This window comes from Scleropages formosus, chromosome 8 (assembly GCF_900964775.1).
Source record: "Scleropages formosus chromosome 8, fSclFor1.1, whole genome shotgun sequence".
Classification (NCBI taxonomy): Eukaryota; Metazoa; Chordata; class Actinopteri; order Osteoglossiformes; family Osteoglossidae; genus Scleropages; species Scleropages formosus.
Genome location: NC_041813.1, coordinates 26,676,533 through 26,690,321, shown reverse-complemented (window position 1 = coordinate 26,690,321; position 13,789 = coordinate 26,676,533). Strand labels below are relative to the sequence as shown.

Here is a 13,789-nt window from a genome sequence, read left to right as displayed (position 1 = left end):
GGAACAGACAACCAGATCTCCCCCTAGTGTCTCCAGTGGAGATTGACTCCGCAAACTATGGCGGCGAGAAGGAACTTCTTCTCTTGTAGCTCATGACTTCTCCGTTGTCCGCAAAGCGTCCTTGCTCAGTGAGGGCTGTCCACCCGTCCGTAAGCAGGACATCGGCCCGCGTCGTGCTGGATGATGAGCAGCAAATCTAGTCGTCGACACCTTGGCATCATCAAGGCTCTCGGTGAACCCTGGATGGGAACAGGTCACCTGGGTGTGATATTAAGAGCTCCACCGATTGGCTTTAATGTCCTGGAATGTGCCGCTGTGTGTGCCCACATCGTCTGCAGATCTTTGACAGCGAGCCCAAGGATGAGGACACAGAGGTGTGCTTCATCGACATTGCCTACGACGACATTCCGGAGCGATACTACAAGGAGGCGGAGGTAGAGCAATGGTGGGGAATGCCATGGTGCTGGGGGGGGGGTCAAGGGAGCCGTGCAGCTCTTCTGCATGCAGAACTGCACTTGTGTCAGATAAACACGCAGCCTGGGGTCTTTTAGAGCTCCAGTTAAGTTGTTAATTAAGCATGTCTTTGCCTTATTTGCATGTCAGCAGTCATTTTGGTCGTGTGCTTCTAGGAACAGCCTTGTTTCATCTATAGTTGAATACCCCCCCTCCCCAATCTCATGCCTCCCATACGGTGAGTCATAATCTTATTGGCAAATTCTGCTCCCCAGTCTCCACGCAACAGCACGGCATCATCTTAAAAACTCTTTGCCTGCAAACGCAACAGCCTCTGTTAATATCCTGGGAGGTCTGGGAGGCACAGACAGAAGTGGCAGGTTTTTCATTCGTTCATTGATTCACTGGGACACCCCTCCCAACGGGGACCTCCCCTTTGTCCTGTAGGACCTCCGCTTCTTCCGCTCGGAAAAGACGTCGCGAGGGCCGCTCCCAGAGGGTTGGCGGGACACGCAGCGGCCCATCATGTGCTCCTACAAGCTGGTGACTGTCAAGTTTGAGGTGTGGGGACTGCAGACACGTGTAGAACAGTTTGTGCACAAGGTATGGCCAGCAGGTGGCGACGTGCTTGAGGAACTGCAGATGTGCACCCCATTATCTTCAGCAAATGTCATTCTGGTCAATTTCCTAAACTGGCGAGTTCTGAAATTTGACATTTTTTCCACAAAAGTGTACCACTCATTCGCAACAAAATCCTGTTCGTGGTCCGAAACACTTCTGCGTTGAGCCGCTGAAACCATTGATTGAATGAACTGACCGGGCCTCCACCTGGGATCCGAACGAAAGAGCCGAAGTCACGCGTTCGGCATTTTAACCTCTCGACCACCAACATCACTTAGAATGTATTTATGTGTTTATTTCTGATGTTCATGCTGGGGTTTGAAGTGAGATGATGCAACCTCTGTCAATGTTAAGAGAGCCGCTGTGCACAGTGACCCCCCCCCGCTCTTGCTCTCTGCCTACAGGTTGTGCGGGACGTCCTTCTCCTGGGCCACAGACAGGCCTTCGCTTGGGTGGACGAGTGGATCGGTAGGTTCCGTAGGGTGGGGTGGAGGCATGGTTAACGTCTTGCATGTAGTCTGGCATGGCTCCTTGGTGGCGCTCAGATTGGCTCTATCGCTTTACATGATGCAACATTGCACAATACGCAGTGAGGCTACACCTCCTTTCACCTGGCCTTATAAAATGCTTAACGAAAATCTCACAGAACCTATTCAAGCCGTTCACCCTCGGATTGAGTCCCATCGCACTCTGCTGTCCTGAGACGAGTGCAAATAGATTTAACATTTTGCAAGTGAGGGTAACCATAAAGGACATTGATTTGTAATGACAAATTATGCAGCCGAAGAGTCTGTAGGCTGTGAAAATTCATATTAACGGTGATGCTATATTGTTCGAGACAATGATGTTGTCCTGGAAGAGGTCCCCTTGCACATTAATGATAGATTGGAAGTTTATAATGTTTCGTGTGGACTACAACTCTTCAAGTACTGAAACTCTGATTTTCTTTCATGACCCCTAAAAGCTATAACCACAGTGGCATATAAAGTGGATCAGTCCTTGAGTGCTGTGGGAAAGGAGCAACCACATTCACTGAATATACCACCCGGTCCTGCAGGCCTGATGCAGCCATTTAATAGTTCAAGTTACCTGCCTTGCTCAGGGGTATTAGCATCAGCCTTCAGGTTACAGTCTACTAGCCCACTAAGCTTCCTGAGCAATTCGCTAGAAATGTCCTAACCCACTCGGTCAGACTGATCTACTCTTGATCCACATCCTACAGCCACCTGTGGCCCAAGCCTTAGTGATCTTACCACTTCAAATTCTCCTTGTGTTCTTTGTTCCTTGACAGCCCCCCCGAAGCACCTGACATAACTGCTGGTATACCAAGTGGCTACACACATCACACACACACATAGACACACACACAGACTGAAACCAGTTATCCCGAGTGGGGTCGCGGTGAGCCGGAGCCGAACCCGGCAACACGGCGCAAGGCTGGGAGGGGGACACACCCAGGACAGGATGCCAGTCCGCCAGAGGGCACCCCAAGCGGGACTCAAACCCCTGACCCACCAGGCCAAACCTGGTGTGCCACCGTACCCCCACTACTCAAGTGGCTACAGTCCTCATTTATTTCCCAGCATCCATCCGCTATCCTCCCTTTGTTCTCCTGTGGGAAAAACAAAGAAATGCCTCCTTAGAATAGTCTTATTATCATGATACACTTCTGCTGAAATGGAATGAACCTGCTGGTAATAACTGGCCACTATTCTAGCACACGGTTTCTGAGGAGGTGTCCAAAGACAACAGGGAAGCAGCTGGCAATCTTTTCAAAACTCTTCTGCATCAGTCGGAAGAAGAAAATCACATTAAATGCTTTTAAGAGCAGGATCAAACAAGCAGAAATTAGCCGAGCCTTCTCCTTTACAAATGTACTGTAAAGCCACCTGTACAGAACGGGAAATTACTCTCGAAGGAAAAACCAGAGCTTTTCTCAACAAAAGCCGTAAAAATCAGCTTCAGAGACTCTGCGGTGTTTTCAATGGGTTTTGCAAATATTAAAACCATTCAGCCTTTTCTGTAACCTGCCTTGACTTGAATTCTATGATCTCACATGCCTGTCTGCCAACTTCACCCTGATCTGCCCACCCCCTACCAGCTCAACACCTCTTCCTTCGCTTGGCAATCTCCTGCCACCGCTAGCAGGTTCTCCACCCACCTCCTCCAACTGATGAGCCTTCTCAACCCTCCTTCGAATCCACCCCCACCTTAAGTATCCTCAGTGTTTTATGAGCCTGTGCTGACATTTTGGACTTTTTGCAGATATGACTTTGGATGAAGTGCAGGAATATGAGAAAAAAATGCATGAGAAAACCAACATTAAGGTGTGCCCTGACCAGCAAGAGTGTTCTGCCCATTCGTCTTCACTGGATGGCGTAGAGAGCCATGACAGAGCAAGTGTATGTCGCATCAGAATTGCCTTCAATTCCGAACCCTTCCTGACTCCGCAGTGCTCCTCTCAAACTTACTTTAGGAGCTGAAATAGTCCTCAACCCAAACCGGTTCACAATGGGTAGAGAATAGATCACTAACAGATGTAACTACAGGACCCCACTTGAGGTTGACCTCTATGTTCTAATGCAGCTCTTTTTCCCTCTGTGGCTCTGTGCGAAGACATGACGCTGGATGAGGTGAGAGAGTATGAGCGCGCCACCCAGGAAGCCACCAACGAGAAGATCAGGATGTTCCCCCCGGCAATCTCCATCAGCGAGACGCCGTTACCGTCCGCCGCTCGCAGCGGCCCTTCCAGCGCTCCCTCCACGCCGCTCTCGACCGACGCCCCCGAGTTTCTCTCCGTCCCCAAGGACCGGCCTCGCAAGAAGTCGGCGCCGGAGACGCTCACGCTGCCGGACCGCAGGGGATCTGGGTACCGACTGCCCAGCTTCTTCGCCTGGCACTCTGCGCCCCCTCAGCCCGAGTGACCAGACTATCTGCAAATCCCTCTCCTCCACATGAGCCCCTCAGCAGACAGCGAACCAAACTCGACTGTAAACACCTGGACAGAAACTTCATTCTCCACTTAAATGTCTCCAGGAGTTCTTACTTCCAAACCCTCCCCCTACAGACAGACCATCTCATTCCCCTCTCTATACACACAGGGAATACCCCTGAACCCACAAAATCAGAATCAGATATACTGAACTCAAAAATGTGAGTGTATGTATTTTACCACTTTAAATCTTTACCCCTTTATCCATTCAGGCTGATTTTTTTTTAAACCAATCACTTCTTGTTCAACATAATGCTCACAAATACCTATGCAGGGCATTTGCTGCAACCAGAACTTGAAACAGAGTTCTTTAACCGCTGTGCCCTCTGCTGTCCCAGGTCCCTAAGTGCTACTGATTTTCTGAGAGCCAACCACATGGGTGGCACAGGTTTGTCTTGCTCACTTTTGCTCTTGAGGACTGTATTCTGTCCCTTGTTCTGCCACTCTTCAGATTTGTTCAGTGTCTTTTGTTTTCCCTGTTATTAGTGTGTTTAAGATGATGATGACAGTCCTATGGTCAGGGCTATGTGTTTAGGATCTTATTTCTTTTCACTGATTCCATTTCAGCCATGTAAGCTCACCATGTGTGGCTTAAACCCAGTTGCCCAGGCAACACTACAGCATGGAACATTATGGCAGAGCTCTGTATTCCTTTGCTGTAATAAGAGGCATTCTCTTTATAGGCAAAACTGTTACCTGCTTCGGACACATCATTACCGTAGGATAAGTTTACACTGATAAATGAGCACAGTATTCTTCAGATGCCTGTTGATTGACGCGATCTTTGACCTTGATCTTGCCTCCTCTAGCTGCTTGCCACTCCACTGCTTTTGGAAAAGGAAAAACGTGATGGGAGAGGTAACTTTTTTAATGATAAGTCGCCACTGTGCGGTTCTGTAATGCAACAGTGCGCGCTTACGCAGTCGCTGATCTCGGACAGCGCGCGCGCACCGAATAAGCCCAGAGCACAGGGAGAGCCTGAGTATTGGAAGTGGTGTATAGAAGAGGACGTCACGAGGTACCATGGTATGAAGTTTATTATATTTTCTGATCCCATGTAGTGTCATTCTGCTATTTCCATTGTCCCACCTGGAGCAAACTTGTACACTCAAATGAAACTGAAGATGCGTCGGCCACTATAACTTTCTGGTACAACAAAGACATCAGTTCTACATGTATGTAAAAGATGAGGCCTAATCGATATCCAGAATGAGCCAGTTAGTTACGGCACACAGAAGCCGCTCCGCCTGCCTTTGAGCATCCCATATTCCGCTCAGTGCCTCTGCATGTATAACTCCTAATCTGTTTGTCCGGTGCATCACAAATGTAAATATTTATGTAAATCTGTTTCTATAAATTGCACATTCAGTAGTTTGTTTTTAAAATTCGGTTTCCCCCCCCAAATACTTCTGCCTGCATATGAAATAGTGTTAGAAAAAGCACATAAAATATATTGAAGTCTGAGTGTTAAACATATTAACATTCATTGCCAGTGAAGTTTCATGCACCGGTTGTCTTTGCAGGTTGTCCTTACTTGCTTCTCAAGTTTTGCAAAGGATGAGTCAGTTAACTTTATTTATTTTTACATAAGGTGAGTCGATCAGATTTAACGTCGCAATACAACATAGATGGTTTGTACACATTCAGAGATGTCTGGAAGTATGTATGGACATATGTCATCAATCGTTATTTCACCGAGTTTGATCACTGGTTGAAATTTCAAACACACTATATAAAAAATTTGAGAAGTTCACATCCACATGGTCATAATGAAGTTTTCAGGGTTTGCTACAGACTGTACTGTTTCAAGAACTTGAATTTCAAATCAGGGACTTCTTCATACAAATTTTAAGTACGTAATTGGGTCGAACAAGACAAAGTATCTTTCATTAAAATATTTTCTCTTATGTGAAATGTACAAAAAAATACCAAACTGTTCATCGCAAAGAAACGTCAAGAAAAAGTTGCAGAAAACATTCAAATTCCTCACCATTGTATTAACAACTTTTAGTTCTATTGTTCAGTAGTGCAGTTTTTGTGAAATGTGACTATATTGCAAAGTATGTTTTTCTTTGTGTATTGTTTGGTAGCTTTAGTTCATTTAAACTGGAAAGGGGATGTAAATATATCTTCATATTTTATTTCACCGGATGTAAAATATCATTCATGTTGGTTCAAGCCCACTGTCCAAAAGGAGGACAGAAGCCCACAACCTTTTCAAGCACAAGAAATAGTTTGCCATAACACTGCCTTCGTTTGATACTTTTCTGTATCAAAGAAAAGCAGCTTTTACCACATTTTTAACTGTTCTAACAGCTCCTGTTAATCTTTGCCGACTGCACCTATAAATGTTGTCAGATGAAATTCGTTGTTTTTCGTTACCACTAATATTTGTTAAAAATAATTTAAACATCGCACTCTGAATTTCAGAATAAAGCCAGACGTCTTATACCTTACATGGCCGATTATAACATTCCCATCTTCTTCCTCAGCAATCAAATGCACATGGCTATTAAATGCTGATCTCCATGATATTTCATTATTAGGTTCTATTACATGTTGAACTAGGTTTGAATATACAAAATTAGTTTATCTACTTTAATTCAAAAACTTTTTACTTATTGTGAATCAGTGTTAAACTGCTGTTAAAGAACGAAAGGGTGGTGACAGAAATGGCATTCAGTGCAGTGAAAGATTTATTTTCTATGGTGGAATACAGTGGAATTATCTTTGTTCTCTTTTTGCTATTTTACTATTAGAATCACTGTGATCTCATTCACTCCGTGGTTATTGGGCGTGTGTTTTTTTGTTGTTTTTTTTTGATAAAGAGAATAAAATGACAAAACATTGCATTTGATGCAGTTTAGAGCTTTAATTTGCTCAAATGTTCCCGTTTTTTGCCACTTTTTGTCAATATTCATACCTTCTCTATCTCAGCAACAGAAAAAAAGTTTCATGATTTTAGAGTTGTAAAATAGTTCTGCCCATCTGTACAATAACTTAAGAGCAAATTCCGTTAATGCCTTTGATGTAGTGTTTTTGAACCATGTTTCAGACCCCAGATGACAAAATGAATGAATTTACCAGAAATTTACTTGTTTTAGATTCTCCTATGGAAAGTGAATAGATTATGTCTTATTCACCTTGAGTAAAAGTTACAAGATCCATTATCCAGCATCATATAACTGTCTTGATTTTTATTTAACCACTTTCTGAACGGAAGTCTCCTTTATTAATTTCAGGAATCCACAGACGTCTGAATTCTAAGGTGATTTCAATAATCTTAAAGTTACTTTTTCATCTGCAGTCAGATTGCACTTTGCCAATATCCTAGTTTTTCTGGCACATTGTTCAGGACACATCAGTTTAACTTGTTTTTAAATAGTTGTTAAATAATTTAAAGCCCAGGATAGCAGTCATTAATGTATTGCAGTCAAATCGTACTGTCAAACTGGCACTGTAATGAGGTTAAAAAAATAGCAGGCTGGTTTCATCGACTGTAAAATAACTAGTTGATTGACATAAAGTGACAAACTTGGTATGGGGCCTTTTCTTTCAGCCGACAAAAGTCGATTATGTACGGCCAGCACTCCTTGTGCCAGTAGTTTAAGTAAGATCCTTAGAGAGGCCAAGGAAGGAACCTGAATTCATTCTGGGGTTCATGAAACTGCGGGGGGAAACGGGCAGAATCTAACCAGTCTAATGTGATTTTTCTTGGTCAAGAGATGACCAGAGCTGTCACTCGCCCATAGTGCTACAGGTCCCTGAACATCCGAAAGCAGAAGGTACAGCCCAAAGGCATCCTTTTGATTCCTCCAGACATAAACCTGCGTGAATGCAGGGCAAAAAAAAGTACAACTCCTCGGAGACTGAATCTCACACATTTTGCCGACGGACAGATCTGCGGCATTTGGTGCTTTTAGGAACTGTCAAGCGCCTGGAAAACGGTCGGTTAGCTGTGACCGTTGCCATTCCCTTGCGTTTCTCCATCGGCCGCGTTCGGCCGCCATTTTCCGCAGCGTGTTGCGCCGTCGTTTTGGCTGCGTCTCGAGCACCAAACATTTGGTCTCTTTTGGAATTCGGAGCTGTTTTATGTTGCTGCAGAACCTCACGGGGCGAAAGGCTGAATGTCAGACCTCTTGAATAGCTGAGTATAGTGGTCATTTCACCTAAACCTGTGTAGGCCTACCTTCCTATCACTCTTTTTGCTCAGTTAGAAAGCACACACACACGTCATCAGAGCAAGAAAGAAACGAGCAAATATCTATGTACTATTAAGATGTTTTAAACAAAATAACTAATATTTACACGGCAGCAGGGGGGTCGGATGGGATTCGTAAACTTTGTGTCTGCGTTTTCTAAAAAAATATCAATTTAATTAATTTCACAGTCGAATGCCATGAAAACGCGGAGCCTGTACGCGGGAACCGCGTGCCGCTGCACGTGCGGCCCGTTGGAACCGCAAGAACGGGAAAGATAAATGAAATGAGATTAATTTGTTAGTCTCGTGAGGTAAATTCCCGTGAGTGGGAAATCATTAAAAGACCAATTCGTAGTCGGCAGGATTCGAACCTGCGCGGGGAGACCCCAATGGATTTCTAGTCCATCGCCTTAACCACTCGGCCACGACTACCGGCTGGGGACCGTATCAGCGAGTGACTGCACTCGAGAACAAATGACAGGAATTTTGCTAAACCTTTACACAACAACATCGAAGAAAGTTTGCATTTTTCTTTATTACTGCAAGGGAAAGCACACGAGAATAGTTTATTCACCGAAAGTTCAGACCATCTTTATTGCAACCAGGATGCGGACAATTCTCTATTCTCAGTCAGGGGATTGATTGCATTGCAGTGAGTAGAATATGCTTTTTAAAAATGTTCCCTCTTTAAAAAAATATTCAAGAAATTTCACTGAGAAGCTTTATTTTCTATCGCAGAACGAAACAGTAGATACCAAAAATGTGACAGAAAGTTGGTGGTGCTTTTACTGGAGGTAATGACGTCACTACAAAACATCTTCGGTAGTAAGTATTAAAACTGCGTGACCATGGTGTTTTGATCTTGTTGTTCATTTTTTCGTGTTGCATTGTACATTGTTTATTCACAAAAACAAATTTCTCAAGACTTTACCTAGATTCGATGTCTTTCTTGCCGAGATTTCCCTTATTGTAAACTCTCAAACTCATGATTGATTACAATAACAAGTTTATTAAGAGTTGTGATCACATTTTTTGTATTGAATGAGATGCTACTGTTATTTTTTTCTTCCTTTTCCTTTTATTGTATGTTATTGTATTTCAGTGCAGTGCTGTTCCTTTTCTGCAATAAAACAGGAAAAAAATATTTTAAAAAAGTATGAAAACTGCATAGCCACGTGTTTACACGATAAGGAACGTCTACAAAAGCTAACGGCAGTTGTGAGTCACAGCAGACGCGAGGGGGCGCCATCCACTAGAAGAGGACCACGTGCAGGTGAACGAGCTGTGCAGCAGGCGACCGCGGGAAGGCGGTGCGGGGATCCCCGCTATTGAGCGACGTACGACGACGTATGGCGAGGATCAAGTAGTTTATAGAGATCGTGAGCGGCTGGGAACGTGAAAAACCCACTCGTAAAGTTACATAGCAAAAACATCATGGAGCCCAAACAGTCGAAAAACAGTCAAGACACGTTATTATTAATGAATAGATGACAATATCATAGCGAGACTGTACTGGATAACGATGCTGCATTCGCGCTAGTGGGGCGATGCAAATGTTGTATCACGCGCGCACAAAAAGGAGTTAATTTTCCATGTTTTCGTGGGTATATAATTTTGTGAGAAAATGTATTACGTTTTCCTTTGAAAAAAGAAAGTAGTCCATTGTTGTATTACCCTCCTTTTAACGCAGGCACTGTGTTCCTCAGTACCTTTTCGAAATGAAATCACGCAAAGCGACGTAACTTTGACAACATATGTGTTTTCTACACGCAACCTGGACGCCGCTCGAGTCGCCGTGGCGGAGTGGCGGTCACGTGACCACCCTCCCCTCCCCTCGCGCGCTGGGCCTCCGCTCTGTTTTCGGCAGACGGAGAGAGAGGAAGAAAAATGGCGGCTGCGAGCGACCCGGAGCGGGACGCCGGCCATTCGCTTTGAGCTTTCTCGCACCACCCGAGTCCGGGGCTTCGCGGGATCGCTTCCCCCCGCCGTTCTCGGAGGTTCGGCGTTCCGCGGGTACCGCTTTCCCGCATTTTTGCGCGGATCGACCGCGCACGACTGTGGAAACGGGAAATAATAGACATTTTCGTGTATAATGAGGGGGAGAAGAGGCAGGCCGCCCAAACAGGCGCTGGGGGCCGAGCCTTCCACCGCGCCGCCGCCGCCACCGCCGCGGGGGTTGAGACCCCGCCGGGGGCTGAGGGCAAAGGGGAGAGGGGCCGCCGATGCCGATTTTGTGACGGCGCCCCGCAGGGGGAATTACCACGCGTCGCGAGGCAGGAGGCGAGCGGGGTCGAGCGCCGCGTCGGGGGGCAGCGGCAGTGGCAGGGGCAGAGGCAGGGGAAGGGGAAGAGGAAGGGGCCGGGGCGCCGGGAGAGGCGGCGGAGCCAGGGGGAGACGCGTCGTCAGCAAGGTGGTCTACGACGACCACGAGAGCGAGGAGGAAGAGGAGGAGGACGCCGTGAGCCTCGGCGAGGAAGACGAGGAGCTGCAGGAGGACGAGCCGCTCACGGACGACGACGATGCGGCCCTGGACGAGCAGTCGGACTATCTGGATGAGCTGGAGGAGGAGGACGCAGCTGCGGGAGGAGCAGGAGCAGCAGCAGCAGGAGGAGGAGACGACGAGGACGGCGTTGATGATGGAGGCAGCTACTGCACGGAGAGCAGCTTCCGGAGCTATAGCACCCGCGGCAGCACGCCAGGTAAACCCTCGCGGTGGCCGGCCGTGTAGCGGCGGGATCATGCGGCTTTGTTCAACATGGAGCCCCGGCGGCCGGTGCAATATCATATGGGCCTCGGGGAGCCGCCGCGGCGCGGAAGGAGCAGCGCGACGGACCCACAGAGTTGCAGCGCTTCCCCCAGCCGAGAGCATTTATTATTGTCTCACCGCATTTACTACTTTTTCCCTTCTTTTGACAACACACACCATCACATTATTCTTCTCTGAGCGCCATCATGTATTGAGCTCCTCCTCTGACAGAACTTGTAATTTCTTTTTCCCTCACTCTCTCACACAGAATGAGGCAAAGTGTCGCACAACTTGGTGTTTAATACGAATAGGAGCGGTGTGTTTCACGGCTCGTTGACGGGCAGGAGCTCGAGTCACACCAGACCTGTGTGCCTCTGTGTGTGTGTGTGTGTGTGCGCGCGCCTCGTGCACTACAGGGCTCAACGTCACCCGGAGGTGAAACGTCACACGGCGCTGATCGCTCATTGGCTCGCTTTGACTTTATGACGTTTCACTGTTAGGTTCCAGCTGTCAGAAGTGGAGTAGGTGATGTATTGGGGGTGGCGGACAACCTCCAGTTCAAATTCAGCAGTAAACAACTACTTAAGGGAACTAATTATACACCCTCCAGTTTCTTATTTTTTACAGTGTCTGGGACTTTATGTTTGAAGTTCCTCTAAACTGGATTTTCTTTTTAGTTTTGGATTGTTTCAGCTAACAAAAAGTAAGTGTGCCAAGATGCTTTGCCTTACTTTTTGTTTTGCTTACATTCTGAAACATATTTTCAGTGGGAAGGGACACATTTGCATTGATTCCCCCTGCCCCGTTTACTTTCTTGAAGCTGGTTTTCACTATATGTCCAGTGATGGAAATGCCAAGATCAGAAGTAAGACTTACTTGGTCCAAATTGAGACTGCTTTCTGTTTGTAATTTCTCTTCCTCTCTCTCTCTCTCTCACACACACACACACACCCACAGAATGAAGAATGTAGTACAGTTGATGGTGCTGGTGGACGATTTGAGTAAATGTAAACACTCCACCTGCACCTGTAAGCATTGCCATAAAACTGATAGCAAATGTGCGTGAACGCAGGTGTGAACGTGAAGGAGCTCGGCCATCCGATTTCATCTATTGATTGTCTCCTTTGTCTCTGTCTCTCTCTGACCCTCCAGGGCGCAGGCGGACACGAGTCCATCGGCCCCCCTCCCCCATGCTGGAGGATAAGGACATGCCCCTGCTGGAATTACCTGCGAGCTCTGAGGACCTCCTAGTACCCAGTGAGCAGCTACTCAATGCAGCAGCCATCTATGAAGTGCTGCGCAACTTCTCTGTTGTGCTGCGCCTCTCACCTTTCCGTTTTGAGGACTTCTGCGCAGCCCTGGTTGGCCAAGAGCAGTGCACGCTGATTGCCGAGACCCACATCGCCCTGCTTAAGGCCATTCTGCGCGAGGAGGATGCATCCAATGCCACTTTTGGCCCAGCTGACCTGAAAGATAGCGTGAACTCAACTCTCTACTTAGTCGATGGTATGACGTGGCCCGAAGTGGTGCGGGCGTACTGTGAGAGTGACCGCGAGTACCGCCACATGCTTCCCTACCTGGAGGTTGAGGAATTTCCTTATGGGCCCCTGGAGAGCAAGGTGAAGGTGCTGCAGTTCCTGGTGGACCAGTTTCTCACTACCAACGTGGCACGTGAGGAGCTGATGTCGGAGGGCACGGTGCAGTACGATGACCACTGCCGCGTGTGCCATCGTCTCGGAGATCTACTGTGCTGCGAGACGTGCTCAGCTGTGTACCACCTGGAGTGCGTGCGGCCACCACTGGAGGAGGTTCCCGAGGACGAGTGGCAGTGCGAGGTGTGCGTGGCACACAAGGTGCCCGGTGTGTCGGACTGCGTGGCCGAGAGCCAGAAGAGCCGGCCCTACGTAAGACAGGAGCCGATCGGCTTTGACCGGCATTGTAGGAAGTACTGGTTCCTCAACAGGAGAATTATTGTGTGAGTATCACCTGACCGTGTGCATGCAGAAGAGTGTGCTCGTATCTCTGTGTGTACTGATCCCTTGTATTGTCACCCTTCTGCAGTCACTGCATCTCTGAGGGATAAATCAATGATTTATGCAGGATCATTAATGGCAAACGGATGACAAATTAATAGCGATTTAGTGCTTAACTGACGGATGTTTGGTTCTGTATAGATAAAAAGCAATGTTTTAGTGGCTGCAACATTGCAGATTTTTATTAATGCTGAGTTTTCTCGTGGTATTTCTATTTGTAGACTTCTGATCGGAAAACCATACAGTTGAATAGCAATTTACAGTTTAATTTAGATGGTTTCAACTCCACAATGCTGATTTGGACTGAAAACGTGTCATTGGACAGGTGGGATTTGGTTTATTTTTATCGGTAGAGTACTCCTGGGCAATATAGGAGGGTACTCTACTTATTGTGCATCTGATAGCGTAGCGGTTAAAGTTGTTACTTTTGCATCTGAAGGTTACCAGTTCGAATCCCTCCACCAGCAGTAGTTCTCTTGAACAAGGTACTTAGCCTAAATTGTTCCAGTAAAATTGCACAGCTGTAAAAATGGGCAGTGAAGTGTAAGTAGCATTACATTGTAAGTCAGTTTGGACGAAAGTGTCGCCTAAATGAATAAACGTAAACAGTTTAAACAAATTTCCTTCGGGTGGTATGTGGGGCAAAACTTTTTGGGGAGAGCTCAGCTTTCCTTTCATAGTGCAATTGCTCCTCAATGTCTGAACATAATTGAGATTAAAAGCTTGTTTGTAACTCCAGTATC

General features: G+C 46.7%; 2 protein-coding genes and 1 non-coding gene across 7 annotated transcripts in view; 2 read left to right on the top strand and 1 right to left on the bottom strand.

Moving 5' to 3' along the window:
• Positions 1–6,857, top strand: part of LOC108937187 (cytoplasmic phosphatidylinositol transfer protein 1-like) — a 38,565-nt gene extending 31,708 nt beyond the window's left edge. The window contains exons 6-9 of the mRNA XM_029253839.1: positions 339–434; positions 901–1,056; positions 1,479–1,542; positions 3,691–6,857. Of these exons, the coding sequence (XP_029109672.1) occupies positions 339–434; positions 901–1,056; positions 1,479–1,542; positions 3,691–3,998 (624 nt within the window). The 3' untranslated portion in view covers positions 3,999–6,857. The remainder of the gene's footprint in view (positions 1–338; positions 435–900; positions 1,057–1,478; positions 1,543–3,690) is intronic.
• Positions 6,858–8,617: 1,760 nt separating this feature from the next.
• On the bottom strand, positions 8,618–8,699 carry trnas-aga (transfer RNA serine (anticodon AGA)). The gene has a single exon. It is a non-coding gene; the product is annotated as a tRNA-Ser (tRNA).
• A 1,421-nt stretch (positions 8,700–10,120) lies between these two features.
• The window catches only part of LOC108937188 (nucleosome-remodeling factor subunit BPTF-like), a 28,095-nt gene continuing 24,426 nt past the window's right edge, over positions 10,121–13,789 (top strand). For all 5 annotated transcript variants that reach the window (XM_029254002.1, XM_029254001.1, XM_029254003.1 and 2 more), the window contains exons 1-2: positions 10,121–10,966; positions 12,166–12,988. In XM_029254002.1, the coding sequence (XP_029109835.1) occupies positions 10,360–10,966; positions 12,166–12,988 (1,430 nt within the window). In that variant the 5' untranslated portion in view covers positions 10,121–10,359. The remainder of the gene's footprint in view (positions 10,967–12,165; positions 12,989–13,789) is intronic.